This window comes from Chiloscyllium plagiosum, chromosome 4, assembly GCF_004010195.1.
Source record: "Chiloscyllium plagiosum isolate BGI_BamShark_2017 chromosome 4, ASM401019v2, whole genome shotgun sequence".
In the NCBI taxonomy this organism is placed as follows: domain Eukaryota; kingdom Metazoa; phylum Chordata; class Chondrichthyes; order Orectolobiformes; family Hemiscylliidae; genus Chiloscyllium; species Chiloscyllium plagiosum.
Genome location: NC_057713.1, coordinates 53,922,640 through 53,939,447, shown reverse-complemented (window position 1 = coordinate 53,939,447; position 16,808 = coordinate 53,922,640). Strand labels below are relative to the sequence as shown.

The 16,808-nt window shown below is 41.6% G+C and overlaps 1 protein-coding gene across 4 annotated transcripts in view; it reads left to right on the top strand.

The window, feature by feature from the left end:
• The window catches only part of greb1l (GREB1 like retinoic acid receptor coactivator), a 348,765-nt gene that overhangs the window by 310,502 nt on the left and 21,455 nt on the right, over positions 1 to 16,808 (top strand). For all 4 annotated transcript variants that reach the window (XM_043688240.1, XM_043688239.1, XM_043688237.1 and 1 more), the window contains 4 exons: positions 387 to 489; positions 1,329 to 1,484; positions 6,479 to 6,621; positions 10,276 to 10,437. In XM_043688240.1, the coding sequence (XP_043544175.1) occupies positions 387 to 489; positions 1,329 to 1,484; positions 6,479 to 6,621; positions 10,276 to 10,437 (564 nt within the window). The remainder of the gene's footprint in view (positions 1 to 386; positions 490 to 1,328; positions 1,485 to 6,478; positions 6,622 to 10,275; positions 10,438 to 16,808) is intronic.

Genomic DNA, 16,808 nt, shown 5'->3' with positions numbered 1-16,808 from the left:
TGGGTTACTCTTCAGAGGGTCAGTGTGAACTTGTTGGGCTGAAGGGCCTGTTTCCACACTGTAGGGAATCTAATCTCATATATTTCTGATTCTTTGTTGTTGTGTTATTTACAAACAAAATGCATTCAATAATTATTATCCTAAATATTGTCTGTGCCCTCCTTATTTTAGTAACAGTTTTGAAATGTAACATAACTACTTCTCTTTAATTCAACACCCCTTCCTCAATATTTACAAATTTGGCTACAGAAATAATTAGAAGCTCACAATATAAATTGAAAGTTCACATTTTTAAAATTCCTGTACCACTGTTTTGTTAGCTTTATGAGTTAGAAATGGTACAAACATTCAGTCTTCAGAAAGTTCTAATTAGAATTTTCTTACAGATTGGGAAGACAGGTGCATACTTACAGTTCCTTAGGATTCTTTTTCGAATGTTAATAAGACTTCTAGAGGTTGATGTATACAATGAAGAAGAAATTAATGAGGGTAGGTACTGTTAATATTTTGATAAATGTAACACATACTAATTTTCTTCTGCTTTTGCATGACTTACAAGACTACTAATTATTATTCACATTTCAGAATTGCCTTGGTACAAAATGTTATATAATATGTTGTACTTGGAAACAGGATAATTAGCAACTGTTCTTTTGGGGTCACATTTATTGTGAAAGTCACAAGTAAGTGGCACAAACAGCGGGCATATGTTCTGTCACAGCCCGATGGCAGGGAAAGACAATCCAAAATGGTACTGCCAAAGATGTGACTAATGTGAGTATGTCTTTTTTCGGTGTAAAAGGGGTTCAGAGAGAGGAGATCTGAACGAGGGTCACTGAACTCAAAACTTTAATTTTGTTTTCTCTCCACATCTCAGCTGAGTTCCTCCATCAGCTTTTGCTTTTATTTGTTTTAGATCTCCAGCACCTGGTTTTCTTTTTTCTATGTTGGAGGGGGGTTGGTGGGAGGAGGAGGAAATGGGTACATAGGCATAGTCTCCCAGGTGGGAGGTCAGACAGGCAGCAGGAGCTGGATTCATCAGGCGCTTAAAGTTTTCCTTCATCACAGTCTCCCCCCGCCACCAAAACCAGCTTCTCTGTCCTGGACTTCCCACACTCCCATCCACACCTCCACTCCTTTTTGAGCTGGGCTAAGCCTCTTCCTCACCTCCCTGATCCCTTATCAGTGGCCATATTGCATTGTGTATGATCACTGCATTCACTTGGATATCTGCATACCTTCAGTACTCCCTGAGATTAATGCAAAGTCTTTTTTGTTCACTCCACTCCAGGTTTTGTAAGCTAAACTATGATTTTTTTTTGTTTCAGAGATGAAAGAGACAAATGAGCAGGCACAAGGAATTAACACACAGTGGCCTGACATTGAACTCTTCAGCAAAATGATCTTTGACTTGACAGTACATGATCCAAGATATCGCCACATAAGTCCTGTGTACTCAGACAAGCTGCCAAAGATTAAGCTAGGTCAGCAGAGCTTTTTTTACATTAAAGAACAACTGCTCGAAATAATGCATCTATTGTGGGTGTGCAAAATGGAAATGAAAATTCATTTCTGTTGTCTTGAAATATCTTTATAGGTGAAGTTTATGGAATTGTGAAATCGTACAGTGTAGAAGGACACCATCAATCAGTGCTAATTGTTTCAAAGAACTGTACAGTTCATCAACTGCTTTGCTTTTTTTCCCCATGTCGTGCATTTATTTCTCCCACAGATATTTATCTGATTCCTTTTTGAAGGCTTTTATTGAATCTGTTTGCACCACTCAATGACACATTCCAACTTCTAACCACTTCTATAATGTCACGTCACCTCTTGCTCCTTTGTCAGTTACTTAAATCTGTGCCTTATTATCAACCCTGTAGCCTGAAGAAACAGCTCTTGTTTATTTACTATGTCAAAACTTGTCATGATTGTAATCGCTTCATTGCTCAAAGGAGAACAACCCTAGTTTTTTTCAGTCTGTCCAAAAAACAATAATCCTTCATTGTGGAATATTTTAGTAGTTTTCTTCTGTACCCTCTTCAAAGCTTGCATATCCTTTCCAGAGAGTGGTGTCCAGAAATGGGATTCAATGTGTTTTTTTTGTGCAATATGCCTTCAAAGGATATGCTCATCATGTTGTCGTATCATGCAGTGTGACCTAATGGTACAATGCTCTTAATCTCCATCTTACTGAGCTCTGTCCTCTTGTAATGTGACAGGCCAAGGGAAGAGTGCAACGGTATGTGTGAATTACTTAGCATGAGCCCAAACACACAAGAACCTGTGATTACTATGTACACATGCAAATACCAAGTGCTGTAATAAAAATTCATTAAATTCTTCATTATTATGTGACCTATGTTTCACTCATACTTCAAGGCAGCTAACATAAATTTTACAGAATGATAGTGACAAATTATCAGTATATCATGCCACACCATAATGTGATGTGATATACTGAAGATTTGCGGCTATCATGATGGAAGAATGGTTTGCTGGTTGTGCAATATTCAGTATCGTTCTTGACATCTCAAACATTAAAGCAATCTGTTCATAAGCAGTAAGACAGTATCTGAGCTAGTAAATGGCAATACGTGCAACCCAAGTGCAACGACTATCTCAAACAAGAGAAAATCTATCCGTCACCCCTTGACACTACCTGAGCTACAATCATCGAATCCTCCACTGTCAACATCCTGGGTTTATCATTGACCAAAAACTAATCTGAACCAGCCATGCAAATACTGTGACTACAAGAATAAATCAGTTGCTAGGAATTTTACAGCAAGCAACTCAGTACTAGTCTTCCCAGTTCCTGTGCACTATCGACAAGGCGCATGTCAGAAGTGTCATGGAATACTCTCTACTGGATTCAGTTCCAACAAGTCAAGAGATTTGGCATCATCCAAGTCAAAGCAGACTGCTTGAATTAATGCCTTCAACATTCAGTTCTTCAATTACCAGTACACAGTGGTATCAGTGTGTACCATCTACAAGAGGTGCTGAGGTAGCTCACCAAGGCTGTTCAGCACCTTCCAAACGTGCAATTTCTTTCATCTAGATAGAAGTACTACAGATGTACAGCAACACCACTGCCTGCAAGTTCCTCATACCACCCTGACTTAAAATCTTCCTTCAGTGACACTGGGACAAAGTCTTGGAATTCCCTTCCTAATAGCTCTAACAATTGCAGGGGTTCAAGAAGGCTGCTCACCAGCACCATTTCTGGGTGATAAATGCAGGATTAACCAGCAATGCAAACAATTCATGATCAAATAGTAAAACGTCTGATATAAACATCTTAACTGCCTTTATAACGTTTTTTGCTACTTAAAATTCATGCATAAACAGGACTTTCTGTAATTATGCCCTTTTTAGAATGCACCATTTAGATGTGTCTTCTCATTTTTCCTACTAAAATTTATCCCTTTACCTTTTCTGGTTTAAATTTCATTTGCCCTCTCTCAGACCATTCCACTCACCTATCCATGTCAGCTGTCATCTTCCTCATTGTTTACTCCACTTCCAAATTTCCTGCCATGTGAACATCTTGAAATTTTACTACATTAATTGCTGGGTTTTTACCTTGATTTCATGTATAATATGTATACATTGCTTCAGTTGGTAGATTCTGTTTGGGTTTTATGTGGTTCAGTCACACAACTGCTGACTTGCACCACCATGATGAATGCAAAGAACTCTGGATCTGGAAATCTGAAACAAAAACAGGAAATGCTGGAGAAACTCAGCAGGTCTAGAGCATCTGTTGAGAGATATTCTGATGATGAGTTACTGGATTTGAAACATTAACTCTGTTTTTCTCTCTACAGATGCTGGCAGACCTGCAGAGTCTCTCCAGCATACTTTGTTTTACTTTCATAGAGTCATAGAGATGTACAGCACAGAAACAGACCTTTCAGTCCAACTCATCCATGCTGACCAGATATCCCAACCGAATCTAGTCCCACATGCCACCACCCGGCCCAAATCCCTCCAAACTCCTCCTATTGATGTACTCAACCAGATGCCTTTTAAATGTTGCAATTGTACCAGCCTCCACCACTTCCTCTGGCAGCTCATTCCAAACATGTATCACCCTCTGCGTGAAAAAGTTGCCCCTTATATATCTCTTTATATCTTTCCCCTCTCACCCTAAACCTATGCCCTCTGCTTTTGGACTCCTTCACCCAGGGAAAAGACATTGTCTATTTATCCTATCCATGCCCCTCATGATTTTATAAACCTCTGTAAGGTCACCCCTCAGCTTCCGACACTCCAGGGAAAACAGCCGTAGCATATTCAACCTCTTCCTATAGCTCAAATCCTCCAACCCTGGCAACATCCTTGTAAATCTTTTCTGAACCCTTTCAAGTTTCACAACATCTTTCCGATAGGAAGGAGACCAGAATTGCACGCATTATTCCAACAGTGGCCTAACCAATGTCCTGTATAGCTGCAACATGACCTCCCAACTCCTGTACTCAATACTCTGACCAATAAAATAAAGCATACCAAATGCCTTCTTTCAATAGGAATTTGCTCTTTATTTTTCTGTCAGCCATTTCCTAGTTGGACAAACAGCGTAAATAATTTTGAAAGAATGTGTGCATTATGGGGGAGTACTTAGCTTGCCAAGAAATTCAGTAATGTATTCTAATTAAAGGTCAGATTTTTGTGAAATGGCAGCGAGTCTGTGGGTCAGTAAAGATAGCAGGCAAGTTCTGATTTTGAGATTCCTATTGCTTCTCTCAAAACTCCCAATTTTTTTTGTTGATTCAGGAGAAGTTGTGCATACCCTGCACTCACAAACTGAGCATCTACATTATGGGGATTGATGAGGGTTTTGCTTCCAGCAGAAAACTTACCTGATGCAGTTATGCTTATGTTATCCCTTGATATATAAGAAACTAGGAGTGGATATTAAAGAATAGACTTTTATTACAGCGATGATTTTGTAGAAATATTTCATTCATAGACACATCCAGTATTTGGGCTATCATTATGCCTTGATGTTACACAGCATTCTCACATTGTGTGTCACGCTTCAAATGAGCCAAATTAAGATGGAGTCTGAGGTCTTCAGACCTTCAAGTTATATGTTATGATATAGTGTTCGTATTATGGTTATGTCTTTTAAAGGTATATTTGACTGTGAAATATAATATAGCAGAGGCAGGCATCTTTTCACCTGCTGCAATTTTTTGGAGTTGGGTCCTCCCAAGAACATGTGGTTCTCATGGTCCTTGTGAGGAGTTGGGAACCATAGTTCTGATTTCAAAACCTAATGGAGTAGAAGTTAAAAAGGTCTGCCTCATGCCACTCTTTATGTTGCACCCAGTCTCATGGCCTGTTATAATAGTCCACTTGCAAAGTCATTGCACTTGCATACTCATTGACTCAGTATGCACCATGTGCAGATCCGTTGAACTCTATAGTAAAAACGGTATATGTGAAATGATTAAAAAATCCATTCGCAATTTTCTTTAAAATGACTGTTGTTGCTATACCTTACATAAGTGTCAATCAGCCAGGTCATTGGGATATTGACAAATTACTTTTATGAGGAACAAATGTAAATCTGACAAGCAAGCAATGTTTTCCCTTCTAACCACCAAAGAGAAAACTTTTAAGAGAGCATCGGCTCTTTTCTAAGTTTGCATCCAAGCTCTTATAAATGTATTCACCCTACTGACATAACTTTCCAAGTTCATACCCCCACCTCCAAACAATCACCATCACTGCCACCACACTGGTTGTCATCTCACCCTCTGAAGAGTGCAGCTGAACAAGATAACACCGCCAAGCCACTTTCATCACCCATACTCTTCCAATCATACTCCCATCAGGACTTCCACCTGTTGACGTTGACAAGGGATGGAATTGATAAGTCCCAAACGTGTAAGCTGCATTGGGTCACCAAATTGATATCCACAGGTTTGTGTCGATGAGACCAGCCTGAATTTAGTTCAGTCACAGAGCTTCTCCATTCCACCATAATATTGTTGTACATTGCTAGAATTATATCTGGTTTCATGTACCAGTGGATTCACAGACATGAAATTTCAATTTCTTTATATTTTACAAATGAATCAATTATTTTGGCATGCAGTTCCTTTTATTTTAAGAATGGCAACATGTCTACTTGTGATAAAAATGTATAAATGAAATTTTCTGCGCACTATTTATAACAAATGGACAGAGTATTAGAGTGAAATGCCTAATTGGTATTTTAACAAAGTCTTTAACTCATGCAAAATAATCCATCACATCTTTCATTAAAGTAGTCCACAGAGGAATTTTACCTCCTTGGTGCCTAATGCTTCATCTCATTTCATTTAAGTTTGGTCAAAATAATGGTGTTATATTTATTCATCACGAGATTTAAATATCTCCATGTTCTTTGCATTCATACATCTATGAATCAGTTTTATTTTTTGTATTTAAAGCTGATCATGAGATATTCCATATTTTCCAGAAAGTGGTAAAGAACGCAGTCCAACTGAAGGATCAGCAAAACGAGAGACTGTCTCTATCATGCTAACCAAGTATGCTGCATATAACACCTTCCATCATTGTGAGCACTGCCATCATTACACAGACTTCAACCCAGCCACACAGGTCAGAACTGGATTTGGGTATTTAGTTCCTTTAAATCTTGCAGTCCAGTTATCTGCAAACTTCATAGACCTTTGATTGTTTCTCCATTATACCATTTTCCTTGTTTTATTTAATGTAAGCAAAATGAAAACCTAAGTAAAATATTTTCTTCCCTCTTTTTAATCAATGAACATAATACTTGCCTGTCATTAAAATTCACCAGATGGTTGTACAACCTTACCTACATCACTGTGTAACTTTTAGGGAATGTGCAAGAGTTAATCTAGGTTATATAAACATTCATCTCTCTTCATGGCTGAAGTCCTTAAAATCTTGCCTATCATAAATATCACGTAAATTACATGTGATTTTAAAAGTACATTCTTAGCATTAATATAAGATTATTAAGGTATTGTAAAATGTGGATAAGAATTACCATTAATTTGCTGTCCAACACTGCCTCCATTCTCCATTTGACAGCTACCACAGGTTGCTGTACAAATTAGAAAATGCAGTTGCTCACCCACCCATTGTTCATTAATTTTTAAAAATTAACCCCATCATTCACAATTTGACAAACCATTTTGGTATCTCAGCATTCCTTTTGAACTTGCTTCTAATTGGATCCCTCTGTTAATCTAAAATTTACAACAACAAGGTTGCTCCCATGATTGTACACTTTCCTGTAAAGTATTTTATAGACAGCCATAACTTTCAGTATTCTCCTTTCTCACCAACTTGGAAGTCTTCTCTGCAGTCATTTTCAATGCCTTATACTTATGAAGGGCTGATTTTTCTTACACAGAAACATAGAACAGGAGTAGGCCATTCAGCCCTTCAAGACTGCACCACCATTCAATATGATCATGTTTGATCATGCAACCTCAGTATCCCATTCCTGCCCTGTCCCCAAATCTGTTGATCCCTTTAGCCACCAGGGTCATGTACAGCTCTCTTGACTATATCTATTGAACTGGCTCCAACAACTTGCTGTGGGAGATAATTCTACAGATTTACAACTCTTGAGTGAAGAAATTCTTCCTCATCTCAGTTTTGAATGGTTTACACCTTATCCTTAGACTCCGGCCCCTTTTTCTGGACTTCACCAACATTGGGAACGTTCTTCCCGGATCTAGCCCATCCAGTCCCATCAGGATTTTATATGTTTCTATGAGATCTGCCATCCTAGGAATCAGTCTAGTGAACCTTTGCTGGACTCCCTCAATAGCAAGAAAGTCCTTCTTCAGACTAGGAGATCAAAACTGCACACAATACTCAAGATGTGGCCTCATCAAGGCCTTGTATAACTGCAGTAAGACATCCTTTCTTCGATACACAAATTCCCTTGCTATGAAGGCAAGCATGCCATTAGCTTTTCCTCACTGCCTGCTGCACCTACATGCCAGCCGTCAGTGACTGTTTCACCATGACACCTAGGTCTCGTTGTGCCTTACCTTTTCCTAAACTATTCAGATAATAAACTGCCTTCCTGTTTTTGTGATCAAAGTGGATAACCTCACAATTATCCACATTATACTGCATTTGTCAAATATTTGCTCATTCAGCCAGTCTGTCCAAGTCACCCTGCAGCCTTTTAGCATCCTCCTCACAGCGCAAACTGCCACTCAGCTTAGTGTCATTAAAATTCACCAGATGGTTGTACAACCTTACCTACATCACTGTGTAACTTTTAGGGAATGTGCAAGAGTTAATCTAGGTTATATCAACATTCATCTCTCTTCATGGCTGAAGTCCTTAAAATCTTGCCTATCATAAATATCGCGTAAATCACATGTGATTTTAAAAGTACATTCTTAGCATTAATATAAGATTATTAAGATATTGTAAAATGTGGATAAGAATTACCATTAATTTGCTGTCCAACACTGCCTCCATTCTCCAAATTTTGAGATATGGCATTCAGTGCCTTTGTCCAAATCGTGAATGTATATTGTGGACATCTGAGGTTCCAGCACCAAACCCTATGGCACATCACTCACCACGGCTTGCCACTCTGAAAATAACTCATTTATTCCAACTCTCTGCTTCCTGTCTGCCAACCAGTTCGCTATCGTGTCAATCCATTACCTCTGATACCATGAGCTTTAATTTTCCTTACTAATCTATTGTGTAGAATCTTGTCAAAAGCCTTTTGAAAGTCCAGATAAAGATTCACCATTTTCTACTCTACTGGTCACATCCTCAAAAAAATCCAAAAGATTTGTGAAGCATGATTTCCCTGAAGTGAATCCATGCTGACTAGAACCAATCCTGTCCCTGCTTTCCAAATGCTCAGTTATTACATCCTTGATGATTGACTCCAGCACTTTCCCCAGCACCGATGTTAGGCTAATCAGCCTATAATTCAGTGGTTAGCACTGCTGCTTCACAGCGCCAGGGACCCAGGTTCAATTCCGGCCTTGGGTGACTGTCTGTGTGGCGTTTGCACATTCTCCCCATGTCTGTTTGGATTTGCTCTGGTTTCCTCCCACAATCCAACGATGTGCAGGTTAGGTGAATTGGCCATGCTAAATTGCCCATAGTGTTCAGGGATGTGTAGGTTAGGTGCATTAGTCAGGGGTAAATGTAGAATAATAGGGTAGGGGAATGGGTTTGGTTGGGTTACTCTTTGGAGGGTTGGTATGGATGTTGTGCCGAAAAGCCTATTTCCACATTGTAGTGATTCTATAATTTTCTCTCCCTCCTTTTTTTAAAGAGTAGAGTTACACTAGCTACCCTCCAGTCCATTGGAACTTTTCCAGAATCTACAGAATACTGGAAAATGATCACCAATGCATCCGCTATTTCTAGGGCCACACCTGTACCCTGGGATGCAGAGCATTAGGCCCTGGGGACTTATCGGGTTTAATCCCATCAATTTCCCCATATCATTGCCTGACTAATAAGGGTGGCATGGTGGCTCAATGGTTAGCACTGCTGCCTCACAGCACTAGGGACCCAGGTTCAATTCCAGCCTTGGCCACTGTCAATATGGAGTTTGCACATGCTCCCCGTGTCTGCGTGGGTTTCCTCCGTGTGCTCCGGTTTCCTCCCACAATTGGCCATTCTAAATTACCCGTAGTGTTCAGGGATGTGTAGGTTGGGTACATTAATCAGGGATAAATATAAGGTAGGGGAATGTGCCTGGGTGGGTTACTCTTTGGAGGGCCGGTGTGGACTTGTGGGGCTGAAGGGTCTGTTTCCACACTGTAGGGATTCTGATTCACTTCTTCCTTAATGCTACATTGCTTGATTTTTCATGTTCATTCCTTTTAAACTTGCCAGCAATTCATTGGAAAGTTTATGCCACAGTGTTAATTTAATAAGTTCATTGAATTACGATGTGCATCCACTTGCCGTCCAACTGCCCCAATTGTTCATCATTTAATATATTGTTTGCTTTTCTACCTATGCCACCTCCGCATGTTTTCTCTTTTTACTTTTAACTGCACTCCTTACTTTTGTGTTTTTCAAAATTAGTTTTATCTGTAATGTTCCTTTGTATCACTTTCTATGATTAAGTTGAAGCTCACTTTATATTATTCAGCAAAAATGATATAGAGTGTGTTTATATACGATTTCACTGAAATCATATCTCATATTGCCAATTTTATGCACATAAGTACAAAGCTTCATTGGAGGAGAGATTGAATCTATCATTTAATTGTGTTTCAGGTTTCTGATTCTACACTGCATGCATTTACATTTTGTTCCTCCATGTTGGGAGAGGAAGTGCAGCTTCACTTTATTATCCCAAAGTCAAAGGAACAGCATTTTGTCTTCAGCCAACAGGGTAAACACCTGGAAAGTATGCGTCTGCCTCTTGTTACAGATAAGGTCAGCAACTGTAGTAGCCCTTTTGGGCTTAATTTGTTTTTGATATTGAATAATATTGAAATGTATCCACTGTTCCATATGATCTGTTTTAATGTTTAGATTGAAAAATTTAGGTTGGGCAGAACTCCCCATTTTGAATTCTTCATTGGAATTTGTCCAAGATTTAAAGGAAACCGCTCAAAAATGAAATTAAGATGGCATCTTGCCTTATGTTTTTACTTACACTCGTACTTTTTCTCAGTATTTTAAATAATTAAACTATATTCCCATACTATGTTTTCTTTGTGAAGATCCGTTGAGTTATGTGAAGTTAGTGCTGAAGCTATGGAATCATTTTTGTCATTCTACTTTGAATTCTGTCCAGTGCTTCCATGTCCTTTTGAAGTTAAGAAGCATGTAAATTTTTAACTGTTCAAATCTAGCTTTATGCATGAAGAAATTGAAAGTCACAATAGTTCATTGGAACTGGAGGCTGTTCTTGTTTTAAAAAGAGATGATTGGTGGTGAGAATAACCTGAGGGTCACTACAGCTCAGGCAAGGGCAAGGTTGAGAAGGCAGGGCCCTCATGGTGACCCTTAACTGGTATGGGAATTGAACCCACACTGTTGGTATTACTCTACATCACAAACCAACCATTCAACCAACTGAGCTAACCAACACTTTAGCAGGATTATTGTATGAGATGGAAATGTGTTGCTGGAAAAGCGCAGCAGGTCAACAAGCATCTAGGGAACAGGAGAATCGACGTTTCGGGCATTAGCCCTTCTTCAGGAATGGCTAATGCCCGAAACGTCGATTCTCCTGTTACCTAGATGCTGCCTGACCTGCTGCGCTTTTCCAGCAACACATTTCCATCTCTGATCTCCAGCATCTGCAGACCTCACTTTCTCCTCCAGGATTATTGTATCACAATGTAGATTTTGGCTTGTAATTGCATTACTGACATTTATTAATCAAGCTTTATTTTTTTTAAGAATTACTGTTGAATGATTCTGAAGAATGATTTTTATGACTTGAAGCATCTGCTGTTGTTCCAATCGCTCTAAATGGTGAAGAGAAATAAGTAATGGCTCTTAGGTAGTCACTTTGGTTTAATAAAGGTAGTGTCTTATCTGTTAATTAAAGAAAAATTCACGTAGCAATAGGAGCAGAAATTATTAGTTTTTGGAGGAGGAGGGATTCTCCTGGTGATGCCTTTGGAGGAGATTGTGGTCAGGGAGGCTGATGCAATCCAAGTTGTCTGCTTGCCATCCCCTAACTACTGACCTTGTATTACCATACCCATGTATTTCTGTCTGTAATTTAAGTTCTATCTTTTGGGGCAGGCGGTTGGCCTGTGTCATGTTTGAGGTAAGCCACGATGGTGGAGGCAGAAATAAATTGTGAGCACATATAGTAAGGAGCGTTTATTATCTGTTAGCCAGAGACATCAAAAGCATTTCTTGGCATATTCAATGTACATCTTTTATGACCTTGTTGGATTGCAACCAACTCTCTTAGATTTGATGTAAAGTCACACTCAAATTCTTGCATTGTATGAGCTGGAAGGTGAAAATGAACCTTAAAATTGGGCTTCGTAAAAACATGAAAATTTGAACTCCCAAAAGGAGGCAACTTTAAATCGAGTGGGAGACAATTTTTTATTAAATCTTGAACCCAAACTGTCTCATTCAGGCTCAGTGGAGGCAAGTACTTAAATGGTAGAAATGGTATTGTGCGTCAGTATTCTCCTGCATTTAGATTTAACCCTGGCCAATTTACTTTATTGAGCTTGAGAAAAACTGGCAGCTAAGGGAGTTGAAGATTGTCAGATCAAGCAGGTAAGTGCATTTACAGAAGTATTTGTGGTCCTAGTATAGATTGTGTCCCCAGCCAACCAAACTAGTCTGCTTCTTACACCCACCTCTTCCAATCCTAGTGTTCTGATCCCCAATCCCCAATGATTCTATCTCTATTCAAGCTACAAACCCCCCAAAAGCTGATCATTGTGATCTCCCTTTGACCAACCCCCACCCTAAAACCCCCTCCTCAAAAATCCCTCCCTCTCTCCTGTATGCTTCCTGATTGCACCTTCCAACTATTCCACATGTTGATCTCCACTGTCCAGATTCCCGTCCCAGCACAACCTCATCTCCAATTTCCCATGAGAGAAACCTCGAGCATCCCTGGCCTCGGTAATTCTTTTGCCTTTTGCTCCTTTTGCTTCATTGTCTACAAGTTGGTGCAAAGCTCTATCTTCCTGAAGAAGGGCTTATGCCCGAAACGTCGATTCTCCTTCTCCTTTGATGCTGCCTGACCTGCTGCGCTTTTCCAGCAACACATTTTTAAGCTCTGATCCCCAGCATCTGCAGTCCTCACTTTCTCCTAGTTGATTTTAACCTGCTGCGAATTCTCTTGCAAGGATGCCTTCCTTGAAGAAGCTCTCCTCCTCCCTCTACAAGGATCTCAGTGAGTCCGTATCTCACTGCATCCCCCAGGTCATCTCATCTGCCCTGAAGCTCTTCAGCCGCGTCCTCAAACAGACTCGCTACCACAGCCACATCTCCTTCCTCACCTCAAACAGACTCGCTACCACAGCCACATCTCCTTCCTCAGCACCTGTCTATGGAACCGACTGAACATGCATGGACTCCGGACTACGTTCAGGCCAACAAAATTTGGATGCAACCCGGACAACCAGTACCTACAACAAATCCAAAGCCTCCAGCAACAGACCACCCTCCGGATCCTCCACTCCACGCTTGCAGCCATGCGCCGCTAACTACATTACCTACAGTCAGCCCTGCCCCAGCTCAGGACACCACTCTCACAGACCTGCAAAGGATCTCTACTCTTCTTCATCCACAGTAGAATCCATGCACTAAACAAACAGTTTTTTCTAGCCATGTCGGAAATTAAAGATACATTCCCTACAGTCAGCCCTACCCCAGCTCAGGACAACTCTCACAGATCTGCAAAGGTCCTTTACTCTTCTTCATCCACAGAAGAATCCATATACTAAACAAACAGTTCTTTCTAGCCATATCGGAAATTCAAGACAGTAAGTACCAAAAACTTTCTTGTACTTAACCCCACACTCCGGATTCCTCAACCGTTCCAGAATCTTCCATCGGCCTCCGGAAGCGCTCGGGCGCCATTAACCAAGTGGCCGCTGCGAACCATGATGTCACTTCCGCCCCCACCGACCATGCAACCTCGGCGATCGCCACCCAGACAACCGCCTCCATGATCGCCAGGAAGACCATCGTCAACAGATTTGCGGCCTCCGCAGAGTCCACAGCCACCAGGAAGAACACCGTTTCTGCATTTGCCGCAGCCACTTCCGCCCCCGGAGTTGCCGTCGTAGCATCTACCTCCGCCCTCAGTGACATCACTCGCCTACACACCGACCACGTCGAATGTGTCTCCGCCCCGCACCGATCCCCGCCCCCTCGCAGATCTCTGCCCCGCGCCGATCCCCGCCCCCACTCCCAGCTCCAGCCCCATACCAGGTCCTAGCTCCCAGCCCTGCCGCCATGACATTGACCGCCTCAACCTCTCCACACTTCTCACCCACTCCAACCTCTCACCCTCGGAATGTGCAGCCTTCCACTCCCTCCACTCCAACCCCAACCTCACCATCAAACCGGCAGACAAGGGAGCAGACTAGGGAGGCGTGGTGGTAGTTTGGCGCACCAATCTTTATATTGCTGAGGCTAAACACCAGCTCGCCGACACCTCCTCCTACTGTCCCCTTGATCATGACCCCACCTCCCACCACCAAACCATCATCTCCCAGACCATCCATAACCTCATCACCTCAGGGGGATCTCCCATCCACTGCCTCCAACCTGATTCCTGAAGAAGGGCTATGCCCGAAACATCGATTCTCCTTCTCCTTTGATGCTGCCTGACCTGCTGTGCTTTTCCAGCAACACATTTTTAAGCTCTGATCCCCAGCATCTGCAGTCCTCACTTTCTCCTAGCAAAGCTCTATCTTGTCAGCAACCTGAAAATTGATACAACAAATGCAAATCAGATCTTGATGCTAAATTTGGTAGTAACTGAGAGAAACTCTTTCATGTGGGTTTTCTGATTATCATCATCTGATTATCATCATCATCCTGCCTTCAAGATTTCAGAGCAAAATATGTGCAGAATTAATATGAGATAAGCTACTGTTTGCTTATAAGTCATAGAACATACAACAGTACAGGCCCTTCGACCCTCAATGTTGTGCCAACCTTTTGTCCTACTCTAAGGTCAGACTAGCCTACATACCCTTCATTGTAGTATCTTCCACACTGCCTATCCAAGAGTCGGTTGAATGTCCATAATGTATCTGACTCTACTATCACTGCTGGCAGTGCATTCCACACACCCACCACTCTCTGTGTAAAGAACCTACCTCTGACATCTTGTCTAAACAATAGATAATAGGTGCAGGAGTAGGCCATTCTACCCTTCGAGCCAGCACTACCATTCATTATGATCGTGGCTGATCACCCTCAATCAATATCCTGTTCTTGCCTTATCCCCATAACCCTTGATTCCACTATTCTTAAGAGCTCTATCCAATTCTTTCTTGAAAGTATCCAGAGACTTGGCCTCCATAGCCTTCTGGGGCAGAGCATTCCATACACCCACCACTCTCTGGGTGAAGAAGTTTCTCCTCAACTCTGTTCCAAGTGGCCTACCCCTTATTTTTAAACTGTGTCCTCTGGTTCGGGACTCACTTATCAGCGGAAACATGCTTCCTGCCTCAAGAGTGTCCAATCCTTTAATAATCTTATACGTCTCAATCAGATCCTCTCTCAGCTTTCTAAACTCAAGCGTACACAAGCCCAGTCGCTCCAATCTTTCAGCGTAAGATAGTCCTGCCATTCCGGGAATTGACCTTGTAAACCTACGCTGCAGTCCCTCAATAGCCAGAATGTCTTTCCACAAATTTGGAGACGAAAACTGCACACAATATTCCAGGTGCGGTCCCACCAGGGCCCTGTACTGCTGCAGAAGGACCTCTTTGCTTCTATACTCAATTCCTCTTGTTATGAAGGCCAGCATGCTATTAGCTTTCTTCACTGCCTGCTGTACCTGCATGCTTGCCTTCATTGACCGATGCACAAGAACACCTAGATCTCATTGTATTAATGTACATTGTAAAAAGCTGCGGTCCCAGCACTGATCCCTGCGGCACACCACTGGTTACTGCCTGCCGTTCCAAAAGGGAGCCGTTTATCACTACTCTTTGGTTCCTGTCAGCCAACCAATTTTCAATCTATGTCAGTATTTTTCCACGAATACCATGTGCACTAATTTTGCTCACTAACCTCCTATGTGGGACTTTATCAAAGGCTTTCTGAAGGTCCAGGTATACTACATCCACCTTATCTCCCTTGTCCATCCTCAAGAAATTCCAGAAGATTAGTCAAGCATGATTTCCCCTTCATAAATTCATGCTGACTCTGACCTATCCTGTTACTGCTATCCAGATGTGTCGTAATTTCATCCTTTATAACAGACTCCAGCATCTTTCCCAGACTAACTGGTTTATAATTCTGTTTTCTCTCTCCCTCCTTTCTTAAAAAGTGGGACAACATTAGCCACCCTCCAATCCGCAGGAACTAATCCTGAATCTATAGAACATTGGAAAGATCACCAATGCATCCACGATTTCTAGGGCCACCTCCTTCAGTACCCTGGGATGCAGACCATCAGGTCCCGGGGACTTATCAGCCTTCAGACCTAACAGTCTCTCCAACACCATTTCCTGCCTAATATAAATTCCCTTCAGTTCAGGTCCTTCAACCACTATTTCATCTGGGAGATTGCTCGTGTCTGCCCCAGTGAAAACAGATCTAAAGTACCACTCAACTTTTCTGCCATTTCTTTGTTCCCCGTAATAAATTCACCCATTTCTGTCTTCAAGGGCCCAATTTTAGTCTTAACCATTTTTTTTCTTTTCACATACCTAAAAAAGCCTTTACGAAACTCCTTTATATTTTTGGCCAGTTTACTTTCGTACCTTATTTTTTCTTTGCGTATTTCCTTTTTAGTTATCCTCTGTTGTTCTTTAAAAGCTTCCCAGTCCTCCCAGTTGAACAGTTCATCCACTTTACCAACACCTTCCACTCCGACCTCAAATTCACCTGGACCATCTCAGACTCCTCCCTCCCCTTCCTAGACCTTTCCATTTCTATCTCGGGCGACCGAATCAACACGTACATTTACTATAAACCGACCGACTCCCACAGCTACCTAGACTACACCTCCTCCCATCCTGCCCCCTGTAAAAACGCCATCCAGCATTCCGAAAAGACCACTCCCTCCATGACTCCTTCGTCAGGTCCACACCACCCACCAACCCAACCTCCACTCCCGGCACCTTCCC